Source organism: Polypterus senegalus, chromosome 12, assembly GCF_016835505.1.
Source record: "Polypterus senegalus isolate Bchr_013 chromosome 12, ASM1683550v1, whole genome shotgun sequence".
NCBI classification, from domain to species: Eukaryota; Metazoa; Chordata; class Cladistia; order Polypteriformes; family Polypteridae; genus Polypterus; species Polypterus senegalus.
The window spans coordinates 147,195,639-147,209,933 of record NC_053165.1 but is presented as its reverse complement, the minus strand read 5'-3'; the positions used below and the strand labels follow the sequence as shown (position 1 = coordinate 147,209,933).

General features: G+C 38.6%; 1 protein-coding gene across 1 annotated transcript in view; it reads right to left on the bottom strand.

The window, feature by feature from the left end:
* The window catches only part of LOC120539914 (DNA-binding protein RFX7-like), a 154,126-nt gene that overhangs the window by 26,673 nt on the left and 113,158 nt on the right, over positions 1–14,295 (bottom strand). Inside the window, exons 3-4 of the mRNA XM_039770251.1 lie at positions 8,906–8,991; positions 5,669–5,791 (exon numbers count right to left, since the gene is read on the bottom strand). Of these exons, the coding sequence (XP_039626185.1) occupies positions 5,669–5,791; positions 8,906–8,991 (209 nt within the window). The remainder of the gene's footprint in view (positions 1–5,668; positions 5,792–8,905; positions 8,992–14,295) is intronic.

The following is a 14,295-nucleotide window of genomic DNA, read 5'->3' as shown; positions in this document are numbered from 1 at the left end:
CAGTTTGACACATTCGCCGCACAAAATTTAGTCATTTACTCCAAATACCTATTTGTAAAATGCCTTTTTAAATTTGTCAGTCATTCCGGGCAGACCTATTGCTCTACAATATTTGCTCAATTTAATCACTTACTTACTTAATTAACCTGTTAGAACTGAGATTACATCCTTTTATCACTAGACACATATATGAAGGATTATGAACAATATACAGTTGTGCTTGAAAGTTTGTGAACCCTTTAGCATTTTCTATATTCCTACATAAATACGACCTAAAACATCATCAGATTTTCACTCAAGTCCTAAAAGTAGATAAAGAGAAACCAGTTAAACAAATGAGACCAAAATATTATACTCGGTCATTTATTTATTGAGGAAAATGATCGAATATTACATATTTATGAGTGGCAAACGTATGTGAACCTCTAGGATGATCAGTTAGTTTGAAGGTGAAATTCGAGTCGGGTGTTTTCAATCAATGGGATGCCAATCAGGTGTGAGTGGGCACCCTGTGTTATTTAAAGAACAGGGATCTGTCAAAGTCTGCTCTTCACAACATGTTTGTTGAAGTGTATCATGGCACAAACAAAGGAGATTTCTGAGGGCCTCACAAAAAGAGTTGTTGATGCTCTTCAGGCTGCAAAAGGTTACAAAGCCATCTCTAAAGAGTTTGGACTCCACCAATCCACAGTCAGACAGATTGTGTACAAATAGAGGAAATTCAAGACCATTGTTACCCTCCCCAGGAGTGGTCGACCAACAAAGATCACTCCAAGAGCAAGGCACACGTGTAATAGGCGGCGAGGTCACAAAGGACCCCAGGGTAACTTCTAAGCAACTGAAGGCCTCTCTCACATTGGCTAATGTTCATGTGTCCACCATCAGGAGACCACTGAACAACAATGGTGTGCATGGCAGGGTTGCAAGAAGAAAGCCACTGCTCTCCAAAAAAAACATTGCTGCTCGTCTGCAGTTTGCTAAAGATCATGTGGAAAAAACCAGAAGGCTATTGGAAGAATGTTTTGTGGACGGATGAGACCAAAATAGAACGTTTTGGTTTAAATGAAAGCGTTATGTTTGGAGAAAGGACAACACTGAATTCCAGCATAAGAACCTTATCTGTGAAACATGGTGGTGGTAGTATGGATGGAACAATGAATTCTGAATTATATCAGGGAATTCTAAAGGAAAATGTCAGGACATCTGACCATGAACTGAATCTCAAGAGAAGGTGGGTCATGCAGCAAGACAATGACCGTAAGCACACAAGTCGTTCCACCAAAGAACGGTTAAAGAAGAATAAAGTTAATGTTTTGGAATGGCCAAGTCAAAGTCCTGACCTTAAACCAATCGAAATGTTGTGGAAGGACCTGAAGCGAGCAGTTCATGTGAGGAAACCCACCAACATCCCAGAGTTGAAGCTGTTCTGTACGGAGGAATGGGCTCAGTGTGCAGGAATAATCAAAAGTTACCAGAAACGTTTAGTTGCAGTTATTGCTGCAAAGGGGGGTCACACCAGATACTGAAAGCAAAGGTTCACATACTTTTGCCACTCACAAATATGTAATATTCGATTATTTTCCTTAATAAATAAATGGCCAAGTATAATATTTTTGTCTCATTTGTTTAACTGGTTTCTCTTTATCTATTTTTAGGACTTGAGTGAAAATCTGATGATGTTTTAGGTCATATTTATGCAGGAATATAGAAAATTCTAAAGGGTTCACAAACCTTCAAGCGCAACTGTAGTCATAAACATAATCTTAGGGTATGCCTTATAGATATGGGATTGGTTTAAAGTATGGAGAACAATTGGAATATAACACGTGCTCTAACCCGATTTCCATTTGCCCTAGAGTGGAGGAGGACTTATCAAGACACACAGACAATACTTCCCGCCTCTTCCACCTCTGCTTTCATAAAATCCAGCTGACTTGGAAGGAAGCTGCCAGTTGTGACCAGGAGCCCAACAAGAACAGAACCTTACTTATACCATTAAAAGAGCGCTATTTTTGAAAACCTTTTTTTTCCAGGCATTAAGTGGGGATCATTTAGGTGTCCCAACTCTTTCTCTTTGTTTACAGTGCATCATTTACAATATATATATATATATATATATATATATATATATATATATATATATATACATACATATATATATACACACACACAGTACAGGCCAAAAGTTTGGACACACCTCCTCATTCAATGTAATGAAAAATAAAAAATGGTTTTATTTCAGGTGACTACCTATTGAAGCTCAGAGAGAGAATGCCAAGAGTGTGCAAAGCAGTAATCAGAGCAAAGGGTGGCTATTTTGAAGAAACTAGAATATAAAACATGTTTTCAGTTATTTCACCTTTTTTGTTAAGTACATAACTCCACATGTGTTCATTCATAGTTTTGATGCCTTCAGTGAGAATCTACCAATGTAAATGGTCATGAAAATAAAGAAAACACATTGAATGAGGAGGTGTGTCCAAACTTTTGGCCTGTACTGTATATAATATATATATATATATATATATATCACTCATAATATATATCAAAATATATATTGAAAGTGAAGGGGCTATATAAAATAGGGTTAGCGAAAGGCTGCATCAGCGTACATCTTCAAAAGTAAACTACAGGCTAGTCCCATGTTTCAAAGGGTGAGGAACTCCAGATGCCTCAGAGGATGTTGTTCTTGATTTTCAGGGTAGGACCAGAAGTGTCACACAGAAGCTAAGTTTAGTATGTTCAAAAGAAGTAACTAAAAAGTAATATGACCCAATAAGGTCTCGCTGCACACAAGTGGACAGCATCTTTTGGTTAGTTGACTGTGGATTAAGATAAAAGAAACCAGGAATGGAAGACTGGCAATGCCCTTTTGTGGCAATCACAGAGTCAAAATACACCCTGAATTTTGCAAAGGGAATGCTATGCCAAATGGGTCCCTAACGTGGCTAAACTAGGAAACATGAAAGAACTGTTAACAAACTCCCAGAACTAAAGGTCACTTTCATTGAACTGTTTACCAATGGAGAACCCCTGGAATTTCTTATTATCAAAGCCCAGAACTTGTTTTTTGTCTCTTTGAAGAACGGTGCTGCTGATTTACTGTGCTTCTGGGAGCAACCCAGAAAGACAACTTTATGAGACTGCCATAGTCAGAACAACACACCATGCCACCACAGAAAGGAGGGTAGGAGATAGGAATAGTGCAGGAATGGTCAATGATGAGGATTGAATGGCGGCTGCTCTGTTATTTGCTGGGTCTTGGTTATGTTGTCACTGTTACACTCTGTAACTTCAGAGTGGGATTGGATGGATTTCTTCTCAAACCGAAAATACATTTTTATGTAGTCTACACTACACCGCTTGCTCCTGCCTCAGGCAACAATAAGGAGATCCAGGAAAAACGATTGATATGTGTTTTTGATTGTCGGCCAACAGAGGACACAGGCATCCAGTGTGAATTGTTTAACACCTGACTGTGTATCTCTGCTGGTGTTGACTTTTGTCTAGAAAAATGGTGTCTTGCTGCACAAAGCTTTATATCTGACCAGTGGGACACTGGCTCCCTGAAAACACATTGAAGGATATCTCAATAGTAAAAGAAGTAGTATAGCTGGGAAGATCCTACCTACTACACCTGCACTTCACCACAGAAAAATGTGTACCAGGTCACTGGGATGGAAGATGAAGAGCAAAGATAATTGTTGGTCATGCAGCCATACAGGACTGACCTTCTGCACCTTCCTCATGATCATTCAGTAAGTGGTAGGGACAAAACCAAGAAGAACTGCCTCATACCACCATGTAGTTTCAGGTTAACCTTGGAGTTGCATTCACCGTGACAGGAGTATGCCCCACTGTCTAAATACGGTGTTGCCACCAACCATGTAAAAAGCGAGCTGTAGTTGCAATGACAAACAAAAATGTCTTTAAAGATTTTACTTGTTTTAGTCCCATGATTGCTCACAATACTTAAAATGTCACTGCACAAATTAAGTCAAATTCAAATCCTAACGTGGTCACTGGATATTCACTCTGTGCCTGAATGGGTTTTGTTTGGGTATTAAATCCTAAAAAATAGCATGCTGGGCTAATTGGAGACTCACATATTCAGTATGTGCACTCTGTGTTGGCGGGTGCACCATTCAGGGATGGTTCCTACCTTGTGATAAGACGCTGCTGGGAGAGTCTCCAGGGAATTTATATTGAATCAAAAGCAGTTTAAAAATGATTGCTTGGATGGAAGGACACTTTATTATCTGGCAACTTGATGATATAAAATACTCTCCTTTTATAAATACAATACCTCATTAAATGTTCTTGTCAAAGAGTTTGTGTTAGTCAAGCATATTTTGTAATTCCGTTAAAACAAAAGAGACTGAAAAAGTAAAGCAGTTTAAACATCAAGCAAGAATCATAGTATCGCTCCTGCTACATTTTACATGATTACGCCAGTTAAGTTAACTGGAAATTCTTAACTGGCTGCAGAGTAAATAACCGAGGCTTGTGACTAAATGGCATGCCAGTGGGTTGGTTCCCACCTTGTAGGTTTCCGGGACCACACTAGATGCATGCATTTGTAGCATTGCCACATAAAAATGTATATATTTTTTTCTTCTTCTCTCTATGTAAAATCCCCTTGTCATTTGAAAATACGGAAGATAAGATAGGCGGGTTGGATAGAGAGGACCTATCGGGAGGTACAGGGCTGTCATTTGAGATTTCCGGGAGTGCCATGGAAACAGACGTACTATTTAAATAGGGCCGCAAAAAGGCAGGAAGAGAAGGAAGAAAAGACAGCTTGAGTTTTTATGGCGAAGGAGGAAAGGACATGACCCATCTGAGTCCAGGAGAAAGATTTGTTTTTGGGGAGCATCACAAGTCCATCGCAGTCTGGGGTGGACACCTCGAAGATTCTGGATACGCTGAGGTTACCGTGAAAGGGATCGAAAGCAGTGTGAGCCGTAAATCTTTTATTCTGGGATTGGCATGTCTAAGGACTATGGGGAAATAGGAAAACGGAAAAAAGACTAAATCGAAAGGACGGAGGGGAACATTCTTGGATATACAGTATCATTTTATGCTTTGTGTTCATTGTATATATTGGAAGTTGGTTGTTGTAAAAATGTATTAATTATAGTTTTTTTGTTGTTGCATTTTTTCTCTGTGTGCTTTATTTAATATTGCTTTTATTATTATAAATCATCTATCGGCACTGTGGAAAGGGGTTGAAGGCAGTTTGAGGTTGACCTGCAATCATCAGTATAATTTTTCAGTGTAAACTTAGTGAAGTGTAGCAGAAGAAAATCATTACACATTGGTTCCTGGTAACTCTGAACTAGCTAAATTCTTTATGGATAGAAAGATGTTTGACGTACACATGAGGTTGGCGTAATGCCATGGCTATATAAAACAAAATGGGGTGCATGTTTATTAAATTAAAGATCTGGAGAGGAAAACCCTTTCAAAACCAAGCCAATTTTCAACAAAAAGCTGGCTGATGTTCTCACTATCATTTCTACATTAATCTGAAACCTTTCTTTGATTCCATATACTGTGAAAATGTGCAATTAGGTGCTAAAGAATTAAAAAAACAGAGAAATACAACAATAAAATAGTAAATATAACAAAATAAAGTATGTTTCAGTTTTTATAAATGAAAACTTACTTGTATTCATCATAGACCTCTTGCTTTGGAAGAGAAGTTTCTGGATGCTCCTCCAGATGATTTCGAATCCAATTAAATGCATACATCTGCTGGGTACGACTGGACGACATGGACCCCTGATCACTATAAACAAAACAAATTAAAAAAAAATGTAATACTTAAGAATAGTTTTATGAACAAATATGAGTTTAGTGTACTTAAAATGAGACATACAGATAACAAGGATATGGTGTTGCTTTTGACTCCTGCTTAATCATCTTTTGAAAATGTTAGAGGAATACTTTACCTAAAAATTATCTTCTTTACGTACCCCATGTAGTTTGTACTGAAGGATGAGAAAAACATTTAATCTCAAGCTTTCATAATAAACTTTTTAATAGGATGGCTGTCAGCACTGGACATCAGCAAACAGTATAAAAACATCCATTAAAAAAAAAATCTCATGTTACTCATGTCACATAATCTATATCAAAATAAAAAATGAAAACAAAAAATGTTTTGTTTTATATTTTTTATTATGCGTGGTATTTTTTGTTACCCAACTCAAAATCAAGTCATCTTTGGGGGGGGAAAAAAAAATCTTTTTATTCTAAAAACATGCAAAAGTATATTTGGGGTGGTACTGCGGAGCAGAGGTTTGCACTTCTGCCTCAAACTAAAGTATTGATTGGGTGAAATGTGTACTCCCATGGTGATGGGGTCAAAAATTCACTATCAAGTTAAGTTCAGATTCTGACTGTGTGATGATGTTCAAAACCTGACTTAAATATCATGCCTGTAAAGGAGTGTCCGTGGAAAATTGGAATTGATTTTCACATCTTAAAATTACAATTTTTGTCGGAATATTCTGCTTTTTTGCATTCTGTAGTGGTTCTGGATGTCTACAATCCAGACAAGATAGAACATTTTAAAACAGGTGGTTTCTAAAACATCTGTTCTGAATGCTGAGACCTATGGACAGCAATAACTTCAGAAAAAATGGACCTATCTTCTTCAAGCAACTTTCTTCATGGTTGTCCGATTCCTGGCTATTGATTCCAGTTTGGTCCAGTACTTATCCCAATATCCAACAATAAGAGCCATAGGAATTGTTTGATTTAGGCCAAGTGATTTTCAAATTTTTGCATGAGTAGTTTTTGAGATACCTAATTGAATTAAATGCACATGTACGCAGATACAGAGACGCACACAAGAATGTACACATGCACAAAAAAGAAATTTCAGAGTGAAGACAGCTGACACCTTGTTTGCTGCACTAGAACACAGGCCGGTGATGAAGACACAACCTTAGACCTGTAAAGATTGACGTACACAGAAACATTAAGCCATCCCATATCTTTAGGTCTATCTATGCAACTTCTTTACTTCAATTGACCCAAGGTGTTTAGTTTCAAATCAGACATTATTAAAGTTTTTCACTTGACCCAATTTCCTGTTCACTTTACTCTACCTTTAATTGTGGATAAAATATAAGTTAATGTACTTAACTGTATATTATTGTACAGCATAGTTGGTGGTATTGTACTAGAAAAATCTTCCTTAGAGTGATTTCCTGTAGCATCAGTAAAGTGTTATTTACATGGAAGTATAAATGTTCTGTATGGACCACTCCACACCAATTTTTACATTTTCCCCTTCTTCTAGTGGGTTTTACTTTAGGCACTTAAAGGATAAGTTCAGCATTTTTCAAGCTGAAGTTATTCACAAACATTATGCATGCATTTGCAATGTGAAACTGAGTTCCAAAGTGCAGTGATTTCTATACATTTTTTAAAATATCTTGCCCACTCTGGTGATTTACTTTGGAAATAATGGGGCACAGGTACAGCCAGAAAAGAAAAGCCTTAAAATGTACTGAATATATCCACTTTTTAAAGCCAATACAGGTAGATGAGAATTGATCCACATCTTGCAATAACACACATATTGTTAAATAGCTTATACATGACATTTTTGAACAAAAAAAAAAAACCAAGACAAATATTATGAAATTCGGCCATTTTAAAAGAATATGAGCTGCGTGTGCTACCTCAGTCTTCTGCTAACCATGCATCCCCTGCAGGATGTGGTTGCCTTTCAATAAAACCAAATCAGAGTTAGCCGTTTGTGCCACATTGTTGGATTTGTTTTGTACGAACTCTCACAAGCAAAAAGAAAACATACCCTTTACCTCAAGAAAAACAGTGCCAGAAATACAGTATATAATAAAAGGATTATTTCCAGATCACTTTTCCTATCACAAACATGCATTAGAAAGTTAGTTCTGTTTTTTTCTTTATGGAAACTCAAAGAAGACATATTCAGCATGTTTTAGGCTTGTATTTTCAAGTGGTGCTTCATGCCCCATTGCCTCCATTGTTAAGTGCCAGCACGGGCAAGATATTTTTTAAAATCTATAAAAACTGCTTGACTTTGGAACACAATTTCACATTGCAAATGCATAAATACCATGAGGAGGGAGGGCGATTGAGACCATGCCTATGAAGGAATAACTTGGACTTGAAAAATACCAAACTTATCCTTTAATATCCTCCCACAAATTAAAGATATACGTGTTTCGTGTTATCTGGAGACTCTAGACTGACTGAGTGTGAAGGGTTGTGGATGTGTGCATGTACAGTATGTGGTCTACAGTGATGTGTGAGGCCTGATCCAGCCATGTCCTTGAATCTGTTGGGCTTGGCTTTGGTTCCTCGCAGCCTTGTATTAGAGGGATGAAGAAAATGATTATGCAAGAATAGATGCTGTTAAACAGTAATTTGCATCTTTCGACAACAAAACAGGTGGGCCATTTCTTTATTTTTAAGCTTCAATTCATTTAATGCATCTACCATAGTTTCGTTTTTTTTAAGCATCACACAGTGCAAAATAAAATAGAATGCAGGTTGTATTGTAAATCAGGTGGTAATTTTCTACTAGATGACCTAAAAAGCTTTGGTACACTTAAGCTCATTTTTTTATTTGATTTTTTTTTTTTTTTACAGAATAGTTGCAATTTTAGTTTGCCACCATTTTAGATCCCATGATTCTGAAGATAAATATAATTGCAAACATATTAAATAATGCCCTAGACAGAGACCCTGCACAGTTTAGGATATTTTTGTTAGTTATTACTTTCACTATTTGGAAAAAAAATATATTCTTTAATTGTTCATAAAATTTCCAACTGAGAAGCAGCATGAAGAAATATTAATCGTAACCAGAAATAAGGAAATAGATAGTTGACAATAAACTTACTTTTTCTCATTACCACTGCTGGGACCAGAAGGCAGCCTGAGGTAGAGGTAGAGCTTTTCAATATCTGAAAACTTTTCAATGTCTTGCTGTAAAGAAAAGCAAAATAACAGTAAGGAAAGACAAGCACCACTTAAGAAGACACTCATTTTCAAATTTTTATCTCTGTTATGCTTTTTTCTGGCATTATTTCCAGGAATCCATTCCAATGATCCCAGAACTGCAAAGAAGGTAAGAATTTATTAAGTAAATCATTGATAAAGTTGAACCAGCACAATTCTCACTGTTAAATATTGAAACAGAAGCAAGGGCTCATCGCATCCACTGAGCCTCTAAGTGTCAGCTTTTCAGGAAGCAAGAATGGGTCCCTACACAACAGTGCTCTCTGTACAGTACAAATGATCACATACGCACCAAAATTAAATTCAGATCCAAATTAGCCTTTAATAAATCAAACATATATGAAAAAGAGTGACAGTATTTCATATTTTAATATACCAGTGGAACCTCGGTTTGCGAGCATAATTCGTTCCTGAATTGTGCTTGCAATCCAAAGCACTCGTATATCAAAGCGAATTTCCCCATAAAAAATAATGGAAAACTCAGATGGTTCATTCCACAACCCAAAACTATTCATATAAAAATGATTCATACAAAATCTAAAGTAAAAATACATAAAACAAATTAACCTGCACTTTACATTTGAAAAGAATCATGGCTGGTGTGAGTGAATTTCTAAACTCTTTTGGGATTCCACCCAACGGGACTACAGGCAGAAGAGCGTCCTGAAGCAAACGCAAGCTCCAATCGGTGCAGATCCAAAAAGATCGCGGACATGCTACAAGTGTCTGCCGGTGATGGGAAATACAGGAACATTATAAATGCGCAGGGCACAGTATAGGGTGGCCCAGATCTAATTATGCAATTTTCATTACGCTATAACTTATTAAGTTTATTACATAGAAAATCACCCAAAAAAGCCCAGCCCATCGAGAAGTGTGCAAACTGAAGACATGAAGAATCGTCTTCGCGCTAAACCGGAATCGTCTCCACATAAATCAAAGTCACCCAGACGATCTGGATCTGCATAATTACATCTGGACCACCCTGTATTGCTTGGCCCCGACCCTGCCTGACTGCTGTGTCTGTGTATAGTTAGTGGCAGATCCCACTACAATAAATAACTGTGCTGTTCCTGTTTCAAGCTGAATAAAGCTGATGGTCGCTAAAGTACCGAGACTCAGCTTCGTGTTTTGGGGTGCAAGACAGGGACTCGCACGTTACAACACACACACGTGGTCACCATGCTATAGTAAACAGTATACGCTCGTATGGATGTTGACTACATGAGTGAGGCACGCCGACTCAGACGAAGAATGGGAGACGATTGGCCACAGTCCCACAGCGAGAGAGAGAATAACCATCAGCTCAGTTGTGACCACATGGCACTTGGCAGACAAAGCGTATACGTAATACTTGTATTGCAAGACATCACTCGTTTATCAAGTCAAAATTTATTAAAAATTTTTTCTCATCTTGCAAAACACTCGCAAACCAAGATACTCGCAATCCAAGGTTCCATTGTAACATGAAAAGGACGTTTGATAGATATAACTAAAAATTAAAAAAAAAAAAAACTTAGTAACAAAAAAAAACCTTAAAGGTACAAAAATGCAAAAAAACAAATCCCTGAGTAAAGCCTCTAATGCAAGACTCCCCTTCATATGCTACCAGCCCCTCCATCTTAAGGCTACTGCACAAGAAACATTGCTAAGTAACAGATCCCAATGGGAAGGGTCTTCGTGTACACAGCCACAGCCAATTCCTGAAAGATGCCAGTTGGGAAAATAAAGTGTATATATGGGCACTCTGCTTTGGTGCCACAAATAAAAACAATGTGTTACACTTCTCATAATTCCTCACTACTTCATGTAGTAATGGAAGGAATGCCATGTAAGAGATGTCCAGCAATAGGTATAACTGCAGCACAACTCTTTGTAGAAATGGTGAAGTGGGCACAGTTTAGTTTTGTTCACCAGGGTAAAATAGATTCAAATCAGAATGAAGAACAGCATTTTACTAAGCTGGTAAAATTGATCTGCATCTTTTACAAACAATTCTAAAAGTCTGTAAATTTCAGAATGTCAACGTGGAAAATAAAGAAACTGACAGACTAACCTCTGCTGAACAACATGCTGGTATTAAGATTACAGGAAAGACAGACCATTTACAGGGTCTTAGGTTAAGAATGGGCATCATTTCAGACAAGGCCAGGTAATCCACAATTGATCTTTCACTCAATATGCCATTTATCGAGCTGACACTTTTATCCAAAGTGATTTACAAATCAATTTTGTAGTACAGGAGGATTGAGGAAAATCTCTGTGAGTCACTGCATAGGGTACCGTTTACATTTTCTCCAGAGAGCAATAAAAGTTAGTACTTTCTGTGGTACCACAATGTACTGTATGGCATGTGCTGTCATAATAATGTGCTATGTGCCAGCTGCCTCCTGAAACTGTATACCTCATCCGTCTCTCTCTCCATCTCAGCTTCTTTCTCTACACCACCTTCACATAACAGAGCCTTACCTTCCCCCTTCCTTAGAAAATCCGCATATCAAAATGATTATTCTTATCTTACTCCTTTTCACCTCAGATTCATCCTTGGATGGCCTTATCATGTTAAACTAAATGTTGTTTTAGATGAGAGAGGTGGGTGATATTTCCCCCAATTGTATGATGCAGGCCGTGTGGCATGGTGGCTAATGCAGTAGATTTTAAGCCTCGTGGCTGTCAGTACAATTCTTGCTTCAGGCTATAACTTGATCATATAAAGCTATGCCCACACTACTACATTTTTGTTTAAAAACACAGGTATGAGTCTCCATTTTCACCCTCCATGCACACTATCCTGGCATTTTTAATAACTGAAAACGGAGACATTTGAAAATGCTCCCCAGAGCCTAATATTTCAGAAAATGCTGGCTGAGCATTGCAGTGTGGATAGGAGAAAAAAAGTTTTGAAAACGCAGACTTTAAATGAGCTCTCATTGGTTTGCGCTCATTACTTGGCACTTCCCTGAATGGATCTTGCTCATTTCATTTTCTCAGCTGCTTTGCTCAAGCATTACTCTCAACAACAATTCCACTTCATCATCAGTCCAAACAGAACAACCTGGATTTTTGTTTTTGTATTCACCATCCCAGTTGTCTGTGGGTAAACACAAGCTGCAAATTAATGTCTGGTGGGTACTGTAGAACACTTCTAAATCCTGCCTCTGGTGCGGTACGCATGCCCAGTGAAAATAAACGGCTACATCATATGCATTTTCAGTCACTTTAGGATGGATAGATAGATACTTTATTAATCCCCAAGGGGAAATTCAGATACTCCAGCAGCAGCATACTGATGAAAACAATATTAATTAAAGAGTGATAACAATGCAGTGCAAGTTAAAAAATGCACGGTGGAGAGTGCAAGGCAGGTGCTGTATAACAGACAATAAGATTGAGTGAAGATGCTTTTGGAAGTGATGTGTAAATGCTAGTTTGGATGGAGATTGTACTCATTTAAAAACACAATTTTTAAACAAAAATATAGTGTGAATGCAACTTGTGTCTCCATGGATAAAGGAGTCAGCCAAGTATATACAATCATAATAACAATAACAACAAATAGGGGAGTTTATATAGACATGTGAAGGCTTTCAGTGTGGGTTTTAGAAAGAAAGATGTATGATATCATCTTCTTCTTCTTTTTCTTTCGGTTGCTCCCATTAGGAGCTGCCACAGTGGATCATCTTCTTCCATGTCTTTCTGTCCTCTGCATCTTGTTCTGTTACACCCATCACCTGCATGTTCTCATCCACCTTCGCCAACTCTACTCCTTACTTCCTCACCATTCCACTGACCTCCCTCTCATTTACACACATGTATTCTGTCTTGTTCCTACTGACCTTCATTCCTCTCCAGGGTCTCCTCAACCTGCTCCCTACTATCGCTACAGATCACAATGTTATCATCAAATATCACAGTCCACGGGGACTCCTGTGTAATCTCATCTGTCAACCTGTCCATCACCATTGCAAATAAAAAAGGGCTCAGAGCCGATCCCTGATGTAATCCCACCTCCAACTTGAATGCATCCGTCACTCCTACCACAGACCTCACCGCTGTCACACTTCCCTCGTACATATCCTGTACAACTCTTACATACTTCTCTGCCACTCCCGACTTCCTCATACAATACCACAGCTCCTCTCGAGGCACCCTGTCATATGCTTTCTCCAGGTCCACAAAGACGCAATGCAACTCCTTCTGGCCTTCTCTAAACTTCTCCATCAACATCCTCAGAGCAAACATTGCATCTTTGGTGCTCTTTCTTGGCATGAAACCATACTGCTGCCCACTAATCATCAATTCACTTCTTAACTGAGCTTCCACTACTCTTTCCAATAACTTCATGCTGTGGCTCATCAATTTTATTCCCTGTAGTTACTGCACTCTTGCATATCCCCCTTATTCTTAAATATCGGCACCAGTACACTTCTTCTCCACTCCTCAGGCATCCTCTTGCTTTTCCCAGGTTGGTCCCTCTGTCTAGCCCATCGGTCCTTTTCTCCATCCTTAGTGTCCAACCTCTCATACAACTCATCATACGCCTTTTCTTTAGCCTTCGCCAGCTCTCTCTTCACCTTGCGCCTTATCTCCTTGTACTCTTGTCTACTTTCTGCATCTCTCTGACTATCCCACTTCTTCTTTGCCATCCTCAACCTCTGTATACTCTCCTGTATTTCCTCATTCCACCACCAGGTTTCCTTTTCCTCCTTCCTTTTTCCAGATGTCATGCCAAGCACCCTTCTTACTGTCACCCTTACTACATCTGCTATAGTTTCCCAGCTCTGGTAACTCTTCACTGCCACCCAGTGCCTGTCTCACCTCCTCCCTAAACTCAACCTTACAGTCTTCCTTTTTCAACTTCCACCATTTGATCCTTGGCTCTGCACTCACTCTCTTCCTCTTCTTGATCTCCAACGTCATCCTACAGACCACCATACTATGCTGCTTAACTACACTTTCCCCTGCCACCACTGCAGTCTTCAATCTCCTTCACATTGACTCTTCTGCATAGGATGTAATCTACCTGTGTGCATCTTCCTCCACTCCTGTATGTAATCCTATGTTCCTCCCTCTTCTTAAAATACATATTCACCCCAGCCATGTCCATCTTTTTGGCAAAATCCACTATCCTTTGACCTTCTTCATTCCTCTCCTTGACACCATACCTACCCATCACCTCCTCGTCTCCACTGTTCCCTTCACCAACACGCTCACTGAAATCCACTCCAATTACCACTTTCTGTCCCTTGGGTACACTGTCCATCACTTTAT